General features: G+C 32.9%; 2 protein-coding genes across 7 annotated transcripts in view; both read right to left on the reverse strand.

Moving 5' to 3' along the window:
• The window catches only part of LOC123552510 (uncharacterized), a 206,793-nt gene that overhangs the window by 103,217 nt on the left and 83,347 nt on the right, over positions 1 to 20,229 (reverse strand). The gene's annotated exons all lie outside the window — the stretch shown is intronic.
• Positions 1 to 20,229, reverse strand: part of LOC123552512 (uncharacterized) — an 82,523-nt gene that overhangs the window by 22,175 nt on the left and 40,119 nt on the right. Inside the window, exon 1 of one of the 3 annotated variants that reach the window (XM_045342225.2) lies at positions 2,305 to 2,552. The exons of the other annotated variants lie outside the window; for them this stretch is intronic. Within the exon in view, the coding sequence (XP_045198160.2) occupies positions 2,305 to 2,392 (88 nt within the window). The 5' untranslated portion in view covers positions 2,393 to 2,552. Of the gene's footprint in view, positions 1 to 2,304; positions 2,553 to 20,229 lie in introns of those variants that run through there. 3 annotated transcript variants of the gene reach the window in all.

Here is a 20,229-nt window from a genome sequence, read left to right on the forward strand (position 1 = left end):
AAGCCTTTAACTTTAGTGCAATCATTTTATTCTTTGACGTTTTTGAAAAATGATTAATCGTTTCATTACGTCATTAAATTAAGAACATCCGATAATTCCGAGCATGTTCACATGTTACTTAAATAAAGTTTTGAGAAGGCTAAAATATCCAATGACCAATATTCACTATACTACACATTTTACACCAAATCTACTAAACGTTTCAGAAGCAAGAAACCCCGACGATATACATTTCATTACTGATTTCAGACACATTGTTTAAGCAATTTAATGACTTGTGAATAGCATGTTTCAAACATTATTAATGGTCATCATGAAAATTTCACATACAAGTTATTTTTCATTGAATAGCATGGTACGTGCTACTTAGATTTATAATATCAGCAAATGAGCAATGTCAAAACATTAGTTATCAATTCACCTACCTAGTTTAAGGAGAATATATTAATTTTGTTTTGTTTTTGTCATTTTTTTTTCAAAGGCTGAAATATTTTTAACTATCAGAATCCTCAAAACTCACTACGGCGGAAGTATTTACAGTTGAAACTCGGTATCTTGAATTCCAAGGTATTGTTTGAGATAACTGGAATTCGACTTAAAATCATATTTTGCGCCTACTTGAAAATGTCTGAGATAGCCAGAATTTTGTGATAAGCGAGTTCAAGATATCGAGTTTCAACTGTTAAGGGTTAAATTGTCCTCTTTGTAAACGTGGAAACGTACATGCCCACACATAATTTGTTTCCTTATTAAAATTAATGTGCTTAAACAGAAACACTCCTTTACTTTTACTTGTTCAGTCCGGGAGCATAATTCGTGTCTAAACGAAAACATTTGGCAACATCTCAAATTTTTCTTACTATTTACGTATTATAATGTCTTTAATTTGCAGCTACACAATATATGCATACAAAACCATCTACATTACGAACCGATTTGTAACTAGACTGATTGAATGCGATTAAATGTATCCGAATAAAATGAAAATATAGTTATATTTATATTGATGCGAGTACCGTATACCAAGGTATGCTTCTGAAATATAGATGCACAGAAGCGGTCAAAAACGAGTTAAATAACATTGGAGCATCATGTTTATTATCTAGACAAACAATTCAGCAACATTTGGATTATTTTCAAACAATATTAGTAACTAGTTTATGTAAAAAAAAACAAATCATTAGCTTGGAAATGACTTGATCATACGCTGTTACAATTTCACCTTCGTTAACCACTTTACGCGATAATTTGCTCATGTCACATAGCACAGACAACTTAACTGCGTGGTAACAGCGCGTTTCCAATCACTTCATCATAAGACCAGACATTGGATATAATGATTAGCTACTTGAAAAACTTCATCATAGGTTGTGTGTTGCTGAAAGAAGTTATTCTTAAAAAAAGATCAAGTGACTGACTACCGCCACGACAGAATAACAATTTAATTGCTTCTCAAAATAATGAACAAATACAATTTAATGTGAAATCTTCTTTATTTAGTGTCTTTATTATAGAAGAAAAATCCTATGACCATCAATTGTTAGAAATTAACAACAACTTTTCTTTTGTCTTTGATTCTAAATTTTGCTATGACGGCGACGGCGACGTCAGCAGACCGTCATGTTAATTCAAGTATACATATTTTCATAATTTCGAGATGTTTCCGTGGAAAACTATACATTTATATCATATAACTTTTGCTGCCGTATGCTATTTATCAATTAAGACATAGCTCAGTTTATCATCTACCAAAAAGAGTTGTAAAAAAGTTAAATATTTATCTGCGACACTCATAATATCTATTCCCCTCAGTAACCAATAATAATATGAATATCAGTTCTCAAAACGTGTTTTTCGACTGAGAGAATATTTCACGGCTTACCGCGGGGAGATTTTATCTTTATTACAAAAGTTGTCAATATGCGTAGCTTACATCTTTCAAATAAATCTGAAATGAACAGTTTCAAGAACAATATTTTCGATATTTATATTTTCAACTAACAAGAACAATTCATCAGGTACTTTTAACTATTGTTTATAATTAAGAAACAACTGTAATTTATTTTCAAGCAATATATCACTCATAAGTGTGAACTAAGCAAATGACAGAAGTTGTACGCATAGGAGTGATCCTTTGATACACTTTGGGACCATATATAAAGTAATCAAATGTTACAAGCATTAGTTTAATGTCAAGACTAAACGTTTGAATAACTTAATCGATAAATTACTACGCCATTAGTGCATCTTTTTTTTCACAGTGTGAGAACAGCAAAATTAGAAAATTAGAAATTATAAACTTACCTCGAAGGAAAGTAAAGTCATCATTATAATACGACTCACAAACGTGCAATGAACACAAAAATATTATAAGAAAAACTGTCACATGCATTGTAAATGTTTCAAATATATATCCTGATTATTTATAGTATCTAAATCATCATCCCGTCTTATTCCTAGGATTAGTCCTCATTCAGCATGTTAGTATAAACCTTGTTTTCTTGCCAATGGCGAACACTGCTGAAAAGCTTTCTATAAATACCATACTATATACTCCTTGAGATGTATTGTACAACAATGCCGCTTTTAGCAGCGAATATTAGCGCCAATAATCGATTAGCAAAAATCTGTGTTTTCATGCAATGATTTCTGGTTAAGAAAGACAATTCAAAGTCGACATTTGTATTTAAAAACAACATGAAACCTAATACTCAGTTAAGTTTTAGTAACAAAAGAAAGAACACCAAAGCTGAATATTTACATTCGCCCTATTCTTTTCCATTTATGGAGTTCATTTTGTATGAACAGTAGAAGGAAAGGTGCCAAAGTTACGACAACAATGCTAGCTGTTTTGACGTCGTCTAGACAGGGAGTGTTCCTTAGATGACGTCGCAGTTGTTCCGTGAGTGGCCAGGAAGCTGATTTTAATGTTAAATGCATCAAAATGCATTTTAAAATATAACCGTGTTAACAAATGGTAATATGATGTAAACACAAGAAATGAATTACTTTTTTCGGCGTTGATGTGAAATGAACGACAGAATAGGATCGGCAAATTAAACGTGAAGCGCGGTATTCATACGAAATGAACGACTGAATAGGACTGGCAAATTAAACATGAATCGTTAGCGCGATAAAAAAAAATAATTTCATTTCTTTTTGCACTACAAACTAACAGACTATATTACTCGGTGCTTATGCCGTTATTCACATAAGCAAATAAGTAAAAGCAATATAAGAATATAAATGATTACAATTACACGGCATTTAAAGATGCTTACAATAAATTAGTATTACATGTTGCATGAAAGTGTTTTGATAGTGTCACTGGAAGAGATAACAAATAAAAGTGGTTAGTTATTTAAAACTTGAAATGTGTACAACATATGATGCCTGCTTGCAATTCATGTGCATGTATAAATGATATAAATAACGTTGATTTCTCACTGGATATTGAATGCATCAACTTGTTATAATTTGTGTCTGAAGCCGGTCACTTGATCCTTCTTTAAGAATAACTTCTTTGAGCGACAGAAAATCATTTTCTATATTTTTCTATACAGAAGCCTTTCAAGTAGCTAATCATTACATCCAATGTCTCGTCTTATGAATGAAGTGACTGGAAACGCGCTGTTACCACGTAATTAAGTCGTCTGTGCTATGTGACATGCGCAAAGTATCTCGTAAAGTGGTAATTGAAGGTGAAGCTGCGTATTATCAACTTATTTTCAAACTTAAACAGAGATGCTACACTTGATTGAAAATAATCAAAATACTGTTTGACTAGATATAAAGATGATGCTCTGTTGCTGTGTTCAACTTATACACGAATAAAATTTATCAACTAAAGCTGTTACTTTTCACTTTCCTTTCACACCGCATATAAAACACCTGAAAGCCAAATACTTTAAGTCATTGAATCTTTTAAGGCTTATTTCAAATACGGACAACCTTGTTTACAAATGGTGGATACCATTTTCATATTATTCTTAGTGCATTTAGAACATCGTCAGTTAAAAGAGTATATATAGAAGAAAACGAACCCTCTCTTTACACATGTAGAGAAACACCTTTGTATTCTAATCCCTTCGATGCTTACAGAAAATATTTATAACAAACCAAACCATTCGGTTATTGCGCTAAATTATCTATATATGAAACTGACTTTGAGTTCGGAGACATAGAAGATATAGAAGAAAGTTCAATTCTGCATACATAGATCCTTTCCTCCACTACAGATTTTTTTTCCATTTGAAAACTACCCTTACAAAGTCGGAAACGGCCCTGCAATATTTAAAGCCAAAACAATATCAGGACAGATCATAAGGATTATTTCCCACTTTCATCTGACGGATCAAAAGACGAATGAAACGTTAGCTGTGCTGCCGCCATCCACTTCCTGCTTTGACAAAGTATATATTAAAGGTACCAATATTTTTTATCATAAATGTTTGAAAAGTAGAATCAAATCCGCAAGACATTCATCAAGAATAGTACAATACATTCTAGATAAATACCAACAGCAGTGTTTGTTCATGAGAGATTAAACATGTAAAGCCTATCACGCCTTCAAGCACCGGTATAAACGAAACTCTGTTATACAGTAACATGAATGGATTCCATTGTCCAAAAGGACTAGACAAAATATCAAAACTGAAATACTTGGATCCTAAACAAAATATACGCTATGTCATTAATCAAGTATACAAATGATTTCAAGCAGAATATATTACTATTCTATCAATTTTATCACCGAAGCAAACGCTGTGTGGAAAGGATAGTTATTCTATATTTTCGATTATCCGATAGATCCGTCCATATGTTCATAGATGGATGGCCTTTTGTCTGAGTAGAGTCGTTGAAATAAACAGACAAACGAATTAAAACCTTTGCGTAACTTTTCACGTTGCCCGACTACATTTAAGAAATGAAATGATTTTTTCCGTGTTCATGCGAAATGAACGACAGAATAGGATCGGCAAATCCATGAATCGCGCTAGCGATTCATGTTTAATTTGCCGATCCAATTCTGTCGTTTCATTTCGCATGAACACCGAAAAAAAATAGTTTCATTTCTTTTATTTCTAATAATTTTCCTTTCTATTTGTAAACTATATAATATTATGAATTGCATGTAATTTGTAGCATTTAGCATTAAAATCAGCTTCCCGGTCATTCTGTTCGCCAGACGGAACAACAGCGACGTCTTCTAAGGAACTTTCTCCCTGACTATACGCGGACGTCGTCAAAACAGCGGTCAGTTATCACTAAGCAGCGACGACGTAACTTTCGCGCCTTTCCTTTTGCTGTTTATACGAAATGAAGGTCAAAAGTTTCAATGGAAAAGAATAGGGCGAATGTATTTTTTTTTTTGGCACATACAATATTCCTTTGTAATTACCTTTTGTTTATTACACTACTTTTGTTTTCTTGTATTAGCGGAATAAATAAATTCCCTATACATGAACAAAATAAAATAAAAATAAACGCATATTGTTTTGTGTTTGTGGCAGATGTGAATCATACTCAACAAGTAGACATCTATTAGTTCAGTACATCAATCAGGTCAGTGAAACGCGAAAGTTTCCTATTTCCGTGTTCTTAATGTCGCAATTATTCTTTAAACAGGTTTTTGGATGTAATAATGTCTCTACTTGTGATCATGACATTATCTTTAAGTTATGAGGAATGTTTTTCTCATTGTTTCTTTAGCAATATTAAATTTTGTTCCATATACACATCTGGATTTCTAAATTTTTCTTCAACGTATCTTTGCATTTCTTGGCGATTCTTGTGACTTATGATACAACGTATTTATTAATTTACAGAACTGATTCTTTTACGACTGTGAACTCAATACCTGAATCTTATAGACAAACGATGTAACTCATTGCAGTCTTGGAGCGGTCTTCTACGCATGCCCGAAAGTGATTATCAATTGTAGCGCATGGCAAAAATATGCATATTTTTGCATGTCCGCATGCATTTAGTGTACAGTATGCATAAAATATTGACTAAAGGTTAGGGTTAGTATCACCATGGTTACAAAATATATACATTTAAGATATTTTCGTTCAAATTTAGTTAATCCGATATGTACCGGAGTTTGTAATTTATACGCTCCAAGTCTGCATTGAGTCACAGTCATAGACAAATATATCTCCTCATTTTATCTATACTGAAATGAATAAATGAAAATAAGACACAAATCAGACTTGACTTATGTTGTTACTTTAGACACCATTCATTTACCGGATAATTAATATCTTCCGAGAAGTGCGAATAAAGGTAAGATCCTCTTCACTATATGAAGATTTATAGTGTGAGGTGCTGTCATTTAGGTGTCGCACAAACATCGTTATTTTCATTAACAGTGGTTATCTGGTACTTGGTGTATGCATGATTAATTCTGTTGTAACGGTTAGAGCATAATAAAACAGAAACATGCATAGCCCGAGTTTTATTTTTATTTTCTTTGTAAGAACAGCAATATTTGCATAAACATGTTTTCATCTTTCTAGCAACATATTTATACAATTCTACGACAAAGAGACCTGCCGTAGCAGAATGGTTAAGGTTGCTGGCCCTCATCGCTGTTGGTTTGAGCCTTACTTCGGACGTAGCATTCTTCATGTGAGGAAGTCATCCAGCCGGCTAACGGAAGATCGATGTTTCTACCCAGGTGCCCGCTGGTCATGAACTAATGACTGGAGGGGATACCTTGGGTCATCCTTCATCATGAGAAGCTAGAGAGTCACCGTATAATTGTGTCGATATGACGTTACACCCAAGCAAACAAATAAGTTCTAGGACAAGTAATGGCGTGTTCGTGTTCCAAACATAATGCTAGTGAAAATAATAGTAAAAATAATAGAGCTACCTAATCAATTTACGCTTGTTATTATTTCTGTGCATTTTCTCTACCGTCCATGAACAGGCTTTATCAAACCTAACATTTCCATTTTTGTCGTTTGGCGTTTCTACTTTTGCTGTTTTATTTTGTTCGTTGATTGTCATGACACGTACTTTTTTCTTGATATGAGTAGAAATGTACAGTGGTAGACTAACTGTACTTTTACACTCTTCAAATGTGTAGCCGCTTTCACAGATTTCCGCTTTTAGTTTTAGGACATAACTTATATTTAGATTATTTTTGTCAGTGTCGATCTGTGTTAGAGCAAAGAAGCTTAATTTCGGAAAAAATACTAAATTCGTCCGTGTTTCTTTTTTCTAAAATAAAAACACCAGAATCGTGCCCCCAGGTCAGTGCTGTGAAATGCTATCTGTTTAATGTAAGTATCGACGCTCCTGAATCTAACCTTTTTTGGTTTTATATTTAGCATAGATGTCATTGAAAGAATGCAGGCATTATTTTGTTGAAGTTTTACTAGGTTTTTTGTTTTGTTTTTAATATATGAGAAAGTTATTACCGACAAAGTAAGCAGAAAGCAAAAGCAGAAGTTTTGGCCCGCAAAGATGCAGTAGAAACATTAAATGAAATAGTAGGAGTCTTCAGAATTTTTATGCTGCATTAGAATTTATAGGTTTCTATTCACAATCAGCTCATCACCTTTGCGACTGATACATATTTGCCGTCATCACCGAAAATACCGATTTAAATAATTGTCTTCCGTGACGGACATATTACAATACCACGTTACATATAAAATAGTTAAAAAAAGAGACACATACTTGCGAATGAAATATGTTATTGCCACAAAAATACTTGATGAAATATATTGCGTGAAACCGATTTTCTTGTCTCACTGAGAATTATTTTTGACGTGAATCTTACAAAAGACAACCTTTAAACGCGTTGCTGTTAAGCAACATATCAAACATTTTATGCATACTGAATCAATTAAGTATTGTCACATTTACTATTATACACTTAACGAATCTTCTGGCGCCCTCGACCCCTCTCTCCCCCCCCCCCCCCCCCCCCCCCCCCGCCAACATCCACTTGATTTTTTTGAAGTTTCAGAAAACTAATATAACATTTAATGGTTTAGGTAGATGACCTCGAAACTACTTGCATCTCTCCGCTGTGGTTTCGAAACCTCTTTTTGGGTGTACAGGAAGTCATCCATCTGGATTACGGAAAATCGGTGGTTCTACCAAGGCACCCGCCAAAGTGCAAGGTCCTTAAGATAAGGCTTCTTGGGTCTTCCTTCACCGTAAAAAGGTGGAAACTCACCACAGAAACTTGAATTGTAAGTGTGATTTTAAACCAGACAAAATGAAATATTTGTTCTATATAAATAAAAGTTTCAGAAAAATTAAGTTATTCTATGATATCATTTTATTTTTGTTACAACCACAATGTAATTTCATAGTCACAGAATTACACCTAAGTTCCTAGGATTTATAAACGGGCGAGTTTCGGTATAAGGCAGACAAAGTCATGGTTTCATTATTCTGTCATATCCTCGGAACAAATAAATCTGGCTTCAATATTAGATTATATATCAGTGAACATTTAATATCCTCTCCTCTGTATCCTGACAATTCCCCGTCGAATAAAAAACAAAACGATTGTGTTTCTTTTGAAAACAAAAAAAAATGAATGAAGAGATATCGACTTTTGTTTACGGCAAAAACCGTTTTACGTGTTAAATAAAAATCTGTATTAAACAGGTGCTAGGGGATGCAGTAAGTGTTTCTCACGAACTGACTCATATATTCTTCTGTCAGTTTCCTATGTATTCTATGCTTCTGAAGGGTCTTATATTTTTAATTCTTTAGATAAAGTACATCTCTGGTAAACTATTGAAAATTAAGTACATATGTGAGAGGAGATAGGAGAGACGGTACATTTCAGATTACTGGGCCAAGCAATTTTTTGGCTATTGCAAGATAATAAATCTATGTGTTTGAATCATTTGTATTTTTTAAATGTCAAAGGATTTTACAGCTTCGTTATTTGAATGTGGCTTTTCGTTTGTGACTTTCGTCCTTGTTTTTGTACTGGTGATTTAACACTCATATTATATCCTCAGCTAAAAGTAGCATTCTACGAGCTGAACGAAACGACCCGTAATAAAACGCGTACATCTGGTTTATTATAAATTTTATCACCATTCCGTGATATATTGTTGTAACTTTACGACGTTTATCAGCTTATATTACGACTACCTACCAGAGTTCGTTTGTTAATGAATAGAAAATCATCAGATGATCACAAGTTGTTAAAAACCCGAATCTTAGAATGTCGCAGAAAGGGAAGTAATTTATAACTGAATTTTTTTTAAAATGTGCAAAATATAGACTGCTAGTATAATTAAATGAGCAAATCCTAGACAATAATTTGGTGTGTATACAAATGATCTCCTTGTTTTTCATACAAATTCAGTAATATTCAATTGTAGTCGGTGTGAATATTCCTGTATTTTGTGCTGCTTCGTATATGTTTTTCTGTGTTCTAGTTTTAAGCCTAAATTCGACGCCATGCGGCAATATTCCATTTCTTAAACTCTGTTATTCGAGACGTGTATTTTGAACAATAGTCTAACATTTTATGCCATCTTGGTATCGAACACGCATTGACGACATAGATGGTTTTCCTGTAGATATTTTGAAAATATCTCTAATGGACATATTACTTCTTACGTGATTAAATTATTGCATTACTTCTGTATTCAAAACAATATGCCTTAATGATACATGCGTATTCGATAAACACACAAAACTTCACTGCGAAACAGTCAAGAGGCCACGAAGCTCAACTGCATTAGCAAAGCTTGTTTACTTACTTCACATCATCATATCCCCGAATTATAAGATCGCAGTCTAGTTAGTTACATTTGTTATTGAAATATATGTTTGTGTTAAATGTACAAAATAAAATCTGAAAAGTAGATCCATCGGAAGCACCAAGAACAAGGCAAACTGTGAAAATTGTAGACTCTGTTTGATTGAGTCTGTTCATGAGCAGTAGTGGAAAATCCTCGGCCTCCATAATCATTAAACATATATATGTCATATTCAAATGCTAACAACTTAACTTCGATTGGTTTATTAAAGTACATGTATAAAACTTATAAAAGAAGCATTGACTATTGTACTTCGAAAGCTCTTATAGCAACACTATCAGAGCTCTTCAGACCTATTTTAGGGATGATGGTTTGACAAGAAATGTCTTCTGCCAAATATTTTGAAATCTATAACAAGAAACAAGAAATTAAAGACTCTCTATTCTTATTAGTAGTTATTTCTGCTTTTGTTACATCAGTATTTGATATAATGTCCAGCACTATTTAATCAATCCTATTTCTCAGACATAAAATCAGGGGATAATTTGATTGTTTCCCTCAATCTAATGTTAAAATTGCATTATATTTTATTCTCTCAATATAAAATATGGAACGCAATAATTCCTGTATTTACTAGATCAATAGAACATTATGCTATGGAAATGTACCTTAACAATATCATTAAGCTGTAGAATTTTATAGGAAAATTGAAGTGACATGCATTCCATTTGATCTTCCTGTATCTTTTTAGATAATATACTAATGAAATATCTGAAATTTCGTCTTGTCTTAAGGTCATCTTTTGTCAGCAGACAATTCTGTCTACTTGTATCAAAGTAAACTGTCCAATGTTAAAACCCGAATTTTCTTGGGTTAGTTTTTGCGGAGTAATGGTCCCTTAGATATCTTTTTGAATAAAATGTGTAATGGTGGAATTCGACTGAAAATTCAAAGGAATGATCATTACAAAGCTCAGCTGTACATAATAGCTTTACGGTTGTTTTCTGAGTTATGGTCCTTTGATTAGTATACATAAAGTCTATGTCATTGTAGAGATTCACCTCCAAAACTCACACAAAATTTAAATAAAACGTTTCAAGGGTGTTAATGTTAAACCTAGTTGTGCATATCATTGGCAAGCTCGGCTTGCGGGGTTTAATTTCTTTTCAACAAGATTTGTTCGTACTGTTTCTCTTATATTTTGGTTGGGTTTGTATGAAAGTCTTAGGAATGATCAGTGTTTAAAATTGTATCAGCTTTTAAAAAGGAAATTGATATTAAATATATATCTTAATAATTATGTAATTTAAACAAATCATACTTAATATCCTTCAACGCTTCTAAATCAAGGAATATTTATCATCATAAATTACACAAAATATTTAGTCATAATTATTAGCAATGTGCGTAGGATACATTTACCAATATGTTAATGACACATCTCAAGAGTGACTCCCATATGTTAACGACATATCTGAAGAGTGACTCTGTTATGTTAATGACACGTCTGAAAAGTAACGATCTATAAAATAACACTATATGTTCCGCAATTACACTCTCATAGTAAGCTAAACCTCCTGGAGCTATGTAACAACAAAAAATCAATGGTAACAGGTCGCACCTCTACACGTTGCACACAACTCTAAAGTTTTGGCAATCTTTTTCTTCTTAACCAGATTTGATTGGATTTTTTTTTGTATTTAATATAAGGTTGAAACCTTTATGGATGGAAAAGAGATCAAACTGGCAGATGTCAAAACACATATCAGTATTTTTCTTCTTCTGTCTTCCGGATATTTGTTTCTACATTAACGTTCAGCTCAATTCGTTATAGATATATTATCAAAATGTAATTTCCCTTTTTAGAAAATAATATTGAATATTGCCATTTTGGGATGGTTAGGATAGTGTTGGTTTACTGTTTATTCCACACTTGTAAGAGTTCTTTGATTGATTGAAAATGTAACGAAGCCCGACAGAAAATGTCGGCCGGTCAAAGGAAATGAGTTTTTACAATATACATGGATGAAAGCATTCAGACACTATTGCTTCACAATGTAAGGAAATGCATAACGCTATTTGTCTCAGCTTAGGAAAACATATACCCGGCGTGATAAATTTACGCTACGATGGTACCTTTTATAAATGTATTTGTTAAAAGATGTATCTCTACATATAAAAACATCAGATCAACGAAATGAAGTCAATCATTGTAAGTAAAACATTTCTTTCTCTTTCAGTTAGCTACTTGAAGAAGTTCTTCATAAGGAAATGTAGTAAATGCATTTTCTGTTTGTATATAACTTAAAGAAGATTTGAAAATTCTCATTATTTCAGACTTTGTCACATGCAAACTTGAGTAAATAGCAATGGACAGGATTTACATGCAGGCAATTACTCATATTCACATATCAAAGTTTGCTTTGTATCCAGTTCGCTTTGTATCCGAGATATTATATCGCGTTGGGCTACATGATATTCAAATAGATATTGACGTGCTGATATTGTTGGATGTTATTATCTGTCACATTTCATTCATGTACATACCTTTGACAAATAGATTTCTTTTATTATATTAGGAAATCTGTAACCCGTAGAATTATATATGATCAATAGGGAGAGCAGCGCAAATCTACAGCTTTGTTAGTAAAAGTATAGAAAGCAATGACAATATACCAGAAATAAATACAAAATATTAAATCTTATACGAGTGGCATTCGATATTGCCAACATAAGGTGCGCTTCTGTTACCATAGAATCATATACTAGAATATATCGTGATGTCAAATAACGTTCTCATATGCAGTCGCTCTTTCCTCTTTATTAACAACTTTAGATAATAAGCGTTGCCTGTCGCATAGCGCAGACAGTTTCATTTCTATTACGTGAGTAGTAGCGTGTTCATGACACGTCATCTAGACTAATCCATAGTCCAAAACCGTATATGAAAATAATTAACTGTTGTTCCTGATTATCTGCAGCTTTAACTCAATGATGACATCTCAATGATGACATCAGACTTTAAGTCTGCGGATTTTGGACGTGCAAGAAGACAAATGAAGCTAAGTCCAGTTAAAGTTTTGTTTCCTTTCCGAGAAGTAGTTTGACATGTAAAGTAAAATTAAAAGGATCTGATATTCAATGAGATGCCACTACATTGAGATAGCATTGTTATATTCATGCTTATCTTTTATGACGATTAGACAATATGATAACAAAAGGAAATATTGATAAAAGGCGGAAACCCATGCGGACGAACGAGGGAACAAACGGTAAAAAGTCAAAATATATATCATTTAATTTGTAGACTTTTCTCCCGGTAACTCCTCAAATTTGTTTTTAATAAACTTTCTTCTTTCTCTGATATTTATATTTACATTGACCCTGCCGCCGATAAGATATCGATATACTGTCAAAACTTTATTTCGTTAGAACATACAATGGAATGTTGCCATTTTGTGATTGTTATGATTTTGTTCTTGAACGGTTTATTACATTCTTGTCAGATTTGTTTGCTTGATTAAACCTGTACTTAAGCCTGACTGAAACTGTTTGTAAACCAATGATAATGTGATTGATGACGTGTTTGATATAAAGGTCATTATTACAGCCTCATGTCATAATGGTTTCTATCTTATTACAATGTATGTAAAACTCCGAACTAAAGAAATGCACTTACGGAGAAAATATCCTTGGCATGATCAATCTAGGTTACAAAATTAACTTTTCTCTAAATATCATAGTTCAATAACATCTGTAAGAAAATCTGTACGTTTGAAACATATCTCAAGGTAGGTAAAACATTAGTTATATAGGCTAACGTTTATTGCTTGATACTTGTCTTATGATATGTTGTGTCATCACCTTGCTCTCCCTCCATAACGCTAACCGACATCTCTATATATGAACGATTACCAAGAGGACATAAATTATTAGGTTTTTCAATGTTAGACATCTTTATGTCTTGCAATGTCTATAATCTTGACAAATGACTGTCTTTGTCTTTCTAAAAATAGCATATCTGGAAACTTTAGTTCTGAATGTTCATCAAAGTGGTTTCTGGATAGTGTGAACCAGGGTTTGTTCAATTCTTTATACAGAGAAGTTCATTTCGCTTACACATTCCAAATACATATACATATTGAACTTGCTCGTCTCCAATTTGAATACACTGACTTTTGTGCTAACAAAACAAATAAATATATTCACTCTTGTTAAAACATGAAATAAAATGGAATACACAAAATTGTTAGATTTCAGTCCTTTCTTGGTCGTTTACGTTGATCAAAATATTTTCTTTGTCGAATGCAATTTTCTTTTTAATTAATATTACTTATAGATTTTGTTAGAATATATCATTTTCTTCCTATTGTACATTAATAAAAATGATTTGTTGTTTTTCTTGTGCAAACCAATGAACCAATGAAAAATAAAATAAAATATTTGTATCAGAAAATAATTAAATCAGTTTTCCAACAGCTCGTGAACATGCCTTTAAATCGAACGTTCCTAATGACGTGGAGTTAATGATATCATTATTTGTTTAAATAAGTCTGAGTTAATTCGAGAAATAACACTCATTGTTCCGATTGCTGTACTAAAACGACATATAAAACCTGAGCTTAGAATACGACTTTTTCTTATTTCTTTAAAGTAAGAATAGTAGTTTGTACTCAAGTATATATGCATATCTATGTTTTTCAAAATGTTTCTCTACATTTAAATTTTTCTTTATTGTAAAGATATTCGTGTCTGTAACTGATATTTAGTATATTATTATACTGACCTGCACTATTAGTCAGAATGTTACCATGACCGTTTCTTTGTTTTTTGCACCCTGTATCATTTGTTGTGATATATAATCGAATGAACGAATGAAAAACTATAGTATGGAAAGAAATAACTTCTATTGTAAATCCAAACACACAAAAACTGCGACACTATTCGCCCACATATTTTGAGAAACCAGAATTGAATATAAAAAATCTCACGAAAGCTTTTGATTAAATCATGGTTGGTCATTGTAGTGGTTAAAGTAGTTTTATTTAATGTTCGCAGTAATTCAATTTACTGTTTTGATAGCAAAGTGATCATAATTAAATTGCAGCTTATAGAATTTGGATGTTCATTTTCCTATTTTTCTTGCAGTGATATAGATAATTACAAAAAGATTGTTGATGTAGTTGTTGTTGTGTTCGTTTATCAACTAAGTTATCATAAGCAATAATCTGCACAATATTTTCTTTAGCGACGATTGCAGATGCATCATGAGTGTTTTACGAACATTTGAACGCGTGTTCCAACTTCATAATAAAAGTATTTATAATAATGAATGTCTAATCAATTTATCAGTATCATTTTTGTTCTAATCTGATAATGTCATTCACAGGCAATTAATTATTCTTTGATTGGCATGACACAAACACTCTGACTTGTAATTAAAACAGGATTTATATTTCAATAACGCAGCCTCCCCCACACAAACTTTACACCATTGTAAGACAATATATTCATATAAAGTTACACAGTTGGGCCTGTCAGTTATTAATAATATCTTTAACACTTTTGAGTGTTATGAACGTCGGCAAATTTGCGGAACGTTCACAGGTTGATTCGATGAAACGGTGATAAATTCAAATTCTTCACCGCCACGCAACACACGTATAGAAAACAGAAAACTGCTATAAGAAAAACTATCACATGCATTGTAAACATTTCAGATATAAATCCTGATTTGTTAATTATATATAAATCATCATTCTGTTTAATTCAGAAAATATAGGATCAAGCGAGACATCATGTGAAAGTGTGTTCATTTCTGTTTTAATCTCTTTAAATGAGCATAAGCACTACTTGTATAACTACATGTATAGCAAGGCGCAAATCCTAGACACTTTTTTATCATACAAATCAAGTAATATCTAATTATAGTCGATGTGAATATACTTGTATTTCATTTCGCTGCTTTGTATATGTTAAGAATTTTTCTGTGTTCTTGGTTGTAGGCTTAAATTCAACGGCATTCTCCAATATTCCATTTTTTAACACTTCGTTATTGGAGGCGTGTATTTTATTCTGCCTTGGTATCGGACACGCATTGACATCATATATTTTCCTGTCAATACTTTGATAATATCTTTTATGGACATATTACGTCTTCGAGATTTACGTGAAAATATTATTCGGTTACTTCTATTTTCAAAACAATATGCCTTAACGGCCCGTATGCATACAGTAAACACACATACCAGACGGTCAAGAGGGTACAAAACTCAAATGGCTTCGCTTGCTTACATACATCATCAAATGTAATGCGTAAATATTGTCCCCCGTAAATATAAGATTGCAGTCCAGTTATTGTCATTTGTCAATAAAACATGTTTGTGATAAATGTACAAGCCTTCGGCCTTCATACACTTTACAAATATAACTAAACTGCGATTGATTTCTTTATTAAAGTACATATAAAAATATTAAAGAGGCATTGGCTGTTATACTGCAAAGCCGAGATCATTTCTAGTAAACATTTTTTTACATGAGAAATGTTAGCAACACTACCAGAGCTCTTCAGATCTATTTTAAAGATGATAGTTTGACAGTTTTCAAAATCTGAGCCAAGAAAGTGAAGACTTCATTCTATTTAGTAGTTATTTTTGCTACTGCTATGTCAGTATTTGAAATAATGTCTAACACTATTTTAATCAATCATATTTCTCAGATATAACAAAATCGGGAGGTAATTTTAGGAACTGTTTCTCTCAATAATGGTTGTTAAATTGCTATATTTCAATCTCTCAATATCAAATATGGAAACCAATGAAATATGGAAAGCAATGATAAGCTTTATTTACTAGATCAATAGAATATTACGCTGTGGAATTTTACTTTAACAATATCATCAAGTTGTAGAATTTTACCTGGACTATCTTGAAATGACATACATCCCGGTAGTTCTTCCTTTTATTATATCTTATTAGATGCATACACTAATGGAATAACTGAAATTCTGTCTAGTCTGTGGGTCTTTTTTGTTTGTAGACCATTTTGTCTATTGGTATTTATTTTATTGAAACTTTACAGTGGTGTTGGTATAAAACTTAGTTGTGCATATCTTTGGCAAGCCTGGTTTTGGGAGTTATGGCCGTTTAAGTCATTTTTGATAATATTTGTCCGTACTGCTTCTTTTATACTATTGGTTGGATTGGTCTGAAACTCAAAGGAATTATTAGTAGAAATCCTAACTCATTCTTAACATAATATTCCAAAGTCACAAGATAGTGTTTATAGAAGTTCTCCCCGCCGGGTGAATCTAAAACACAGGCAATAGCAACAGAATGCATAACATGTAAAACACATAAAGTCTCTTGTACTCAATGCTTTTTGCTGAAAACAGAGCAGCAGAAATTAAGGGTGAATACATTGAAGCGATAAACTAAATTTGAAATCCATAGACAGACTGTGTGCCATATTCCAGCACGATTATCATAATATTTAGAATGAAGGGCCCTCGTAAACACCGGCTGGTCAAAGGTTCATAGAACAGAATAAAATGATAAAAACATAGCACTAACATACACAAACTTATAACTCTCGTAGTAAGCTAAAACTTCCGGAGCAACAACCTGTTTCTTGTAACAAAAGCAATTCAGTCATTCAGTTGTACCAGATCGCACTTCTACACACGTTACACTCAACTCTAAATTTTCGGTTAACTTTTTCTTCTTAACAAGATTTGACTTGATTGTTATTGTAATGTGTGTCAGGTAGACACCCTCATGACTGGAACAGAGATCAAGCTGACACAAGTCAAAGCACATATCAGTACTTTTTCATAATTCTGCCTTCCGGATATTTGTTTCTATATTAACGTTCAGTTCAACAAGTTATAGATAGGTAATCAAAATATACTTTCCCATTTCAGAAAATACAATTAAATGTTGCCATTCTGGGATGGTTAGGATAGTGTTGGTTTACTGTTTATGCCGCACTTGTCAGATTTCTTTGATTGATTGAAAGTGTAACGAAGTCCGAAAGAAAATGTCGGCCAGTCAAAGGACATGTCAAAGGACATGTGTTTTACAATATACATGGATAAAAGCATGATATCTCTCTCTCTCTCTCTCTCTCTCTCTCTCTCTCTCTCATAAGGACACTATCTTTTGACAAAATGTGTTAGGAGATGCATCGAGTCTTTTTTTGTTTCCACTTTGGAAAATATGTACCAGACGTGATAAACCTACGATATGGAGGTATCTTTTGTAAATGTATTTGTTAAAAGATATTATTTCTTCACATAAAAAAAACATCAGGAATCCATCCTGCTGGCTTACGGAAGGTCGGTGGTTCTACCCTGGTACATGCCCGTGATGAACTAATGCACTGAGGGGTACCTGAGGTCTTCCTCCGCCACACCATCAAAGCTGGAAAGTCGCCATATGACCTATAATTGTGCTGGCGTGACGTTCAACCCAACAAAACAAAACAAACATAAAAACATCAGATTAACAAAATGAAGTCAATCATTTTTAAGTGAAGCATTTCTTTTTCTTTCAGAAAAAAAAAACAAAGATCAAGTCAGCTACTTGAAGAAGTTCTTCATTATGAAATGTTATAAATGCCGTGTCTCTTTGTCTATAACTCAAAGAAATTATTCCTTTTGAAAATTCTCATTATTTCACATGCAAACTCCAGTAAATACGTATATGTAGCAATGTACAGGATTTGCATGCAAGCAACTAATCATATTCTTATACAAACTTTTAATCGTATCCGAGAGATGATTTCGCGTTGGACTATATGGTATTCAAATTGTTTTTTTTTTTTTTTTTTCGTGCTGACATTGTCAGACGTTATGATCACAGAACTGTTATTTGTCACATTTTATTGATAGACATAACTTTGACAAATAGATTTCTTTTATTATGGCGCGCTTGAAGATAATCTGACATGCACACGTTGCACTCAACTCTAAATTTTCGGTAACCCTTTTTCTTCTAAACCAGATTTGCATGGAATTTACTGTATTTTATGTTAGGTTGAAACTCCACGGGTGGAAAACAGATCAAACAGACAGATGTCAAAGCACAAATTAGTACTTTTTCATAATTCTGTCTTCCGGATATTTGTTTTTACATTAACGTTCAGCTCAATACCTTTCAGATGTATTATCAATATATAGTTTCCCTTTCTGGGATGGTTAGGATAGTGACGGTTTACGGTTTATTCCACACTTATCAGAGTTCTTTGATTGATTGAAAGTGCAGGGAAGTCCGACGGAAAATGTCGACCAGTCAAAGGTAATGTGCTTTACAATATGCATGGACGAAAGCATGAGTCATATATATCATAAGGGCACTCTGTCCTTTGACAGTATAAATACAGCTTCAAAATGTAAGGTGATGCATAACTTTTTTTGTTTCCACTTTGGAAAATATACACCCGGCGTGATAAATCTACGCTTTTGAGGTACCTTTTTTAAATGTATTATTTTAAAGATATATGTATACACATAAAAACAACAGATCAAGTAGCAAAGTCAGTCGTTGTAAGTAAAACAATATTTCTATATTTATCTATAACTCATTGAAAATTATTCCTTTTGAAATTCTCATTTTTTCCAGATCTTGTCATATCCAAAGTCCGGTAAATAGCAATGTACAGGATTTACATGCAAGCAACTGATCATATTCACCGTCATTGTTTGTTTCGTATCCGAGAGGTTGTTTTGCGTGATGTTTTCGTGCTTTTGTTGTCAGACGTTATGATCACAGAACTGTTATTTGTCAGACATTGTTGATAGACTTAACTTTGACAAATAGATATCTTTAATTATGAATCGCTAAAAGATAACCTGACCTGGATATGCTTATTACGGCTGTACTTCAAAAATTATAAGAATCTAATATTCCATATTTGAACTCAAAGTACTAAAATACGGTAAATAGTGCTTCCAGTAAGAAAATCTGTCGGATGACAATACCTTTTAAGATTATTTTGGAAAGGATCCCGCCCGCATAGATCAAGTGGAGAGTGCAGATCTACGGATCGCGGGATCGCTAGTTCGAGCATCGTGCGGGTCGCATATTCTCAGTGACGATTTGATGAAAGATGTCTGAAATCATTCGTTCTCCACCTCTGATTCATCTGAGAAGTTTGCAGTTACTTGCGGAGAACAGGTTTGTACTGGTACAGAATCCAGGAACACTGGTTTCGTTAACTTTCCCCAATAATATAACTGAAATGCTGTTGTTAAACGGCATTAAACCGAAAACAAACAAAGAAAAAATACCTCTGAAAATATGTTAGTACTCTTTTGCAATAATCTAATTGAAATTTTGAATTAACAGGCAACATAGTAATCGCTCATTTTAAACTTAGAATTCAACGCAAATAGAAGGAATTAGTGCAATTCCATACAGTTACATTAGAAATAATAAAGCGTTTGTAAAACAATGCTCGTGTTACTGGATCATATAAA

This window comes from Mercenaria mercenaria, chromosome 4 (assembly GCF_021730395.1).
Source record: "Mercenaria mercenaria strain notata chromosome 4, MADL_Memer_1, whole genome shotgun sequence".
In the NCBI taxonomy this organism is placed as follows: domain Eukaryota; kingdom Metazoa; phylum Mollusca; class Bivalvia; order Venerida; family Veneridae; genus Mercenaria; species Mercenaria mercenaria.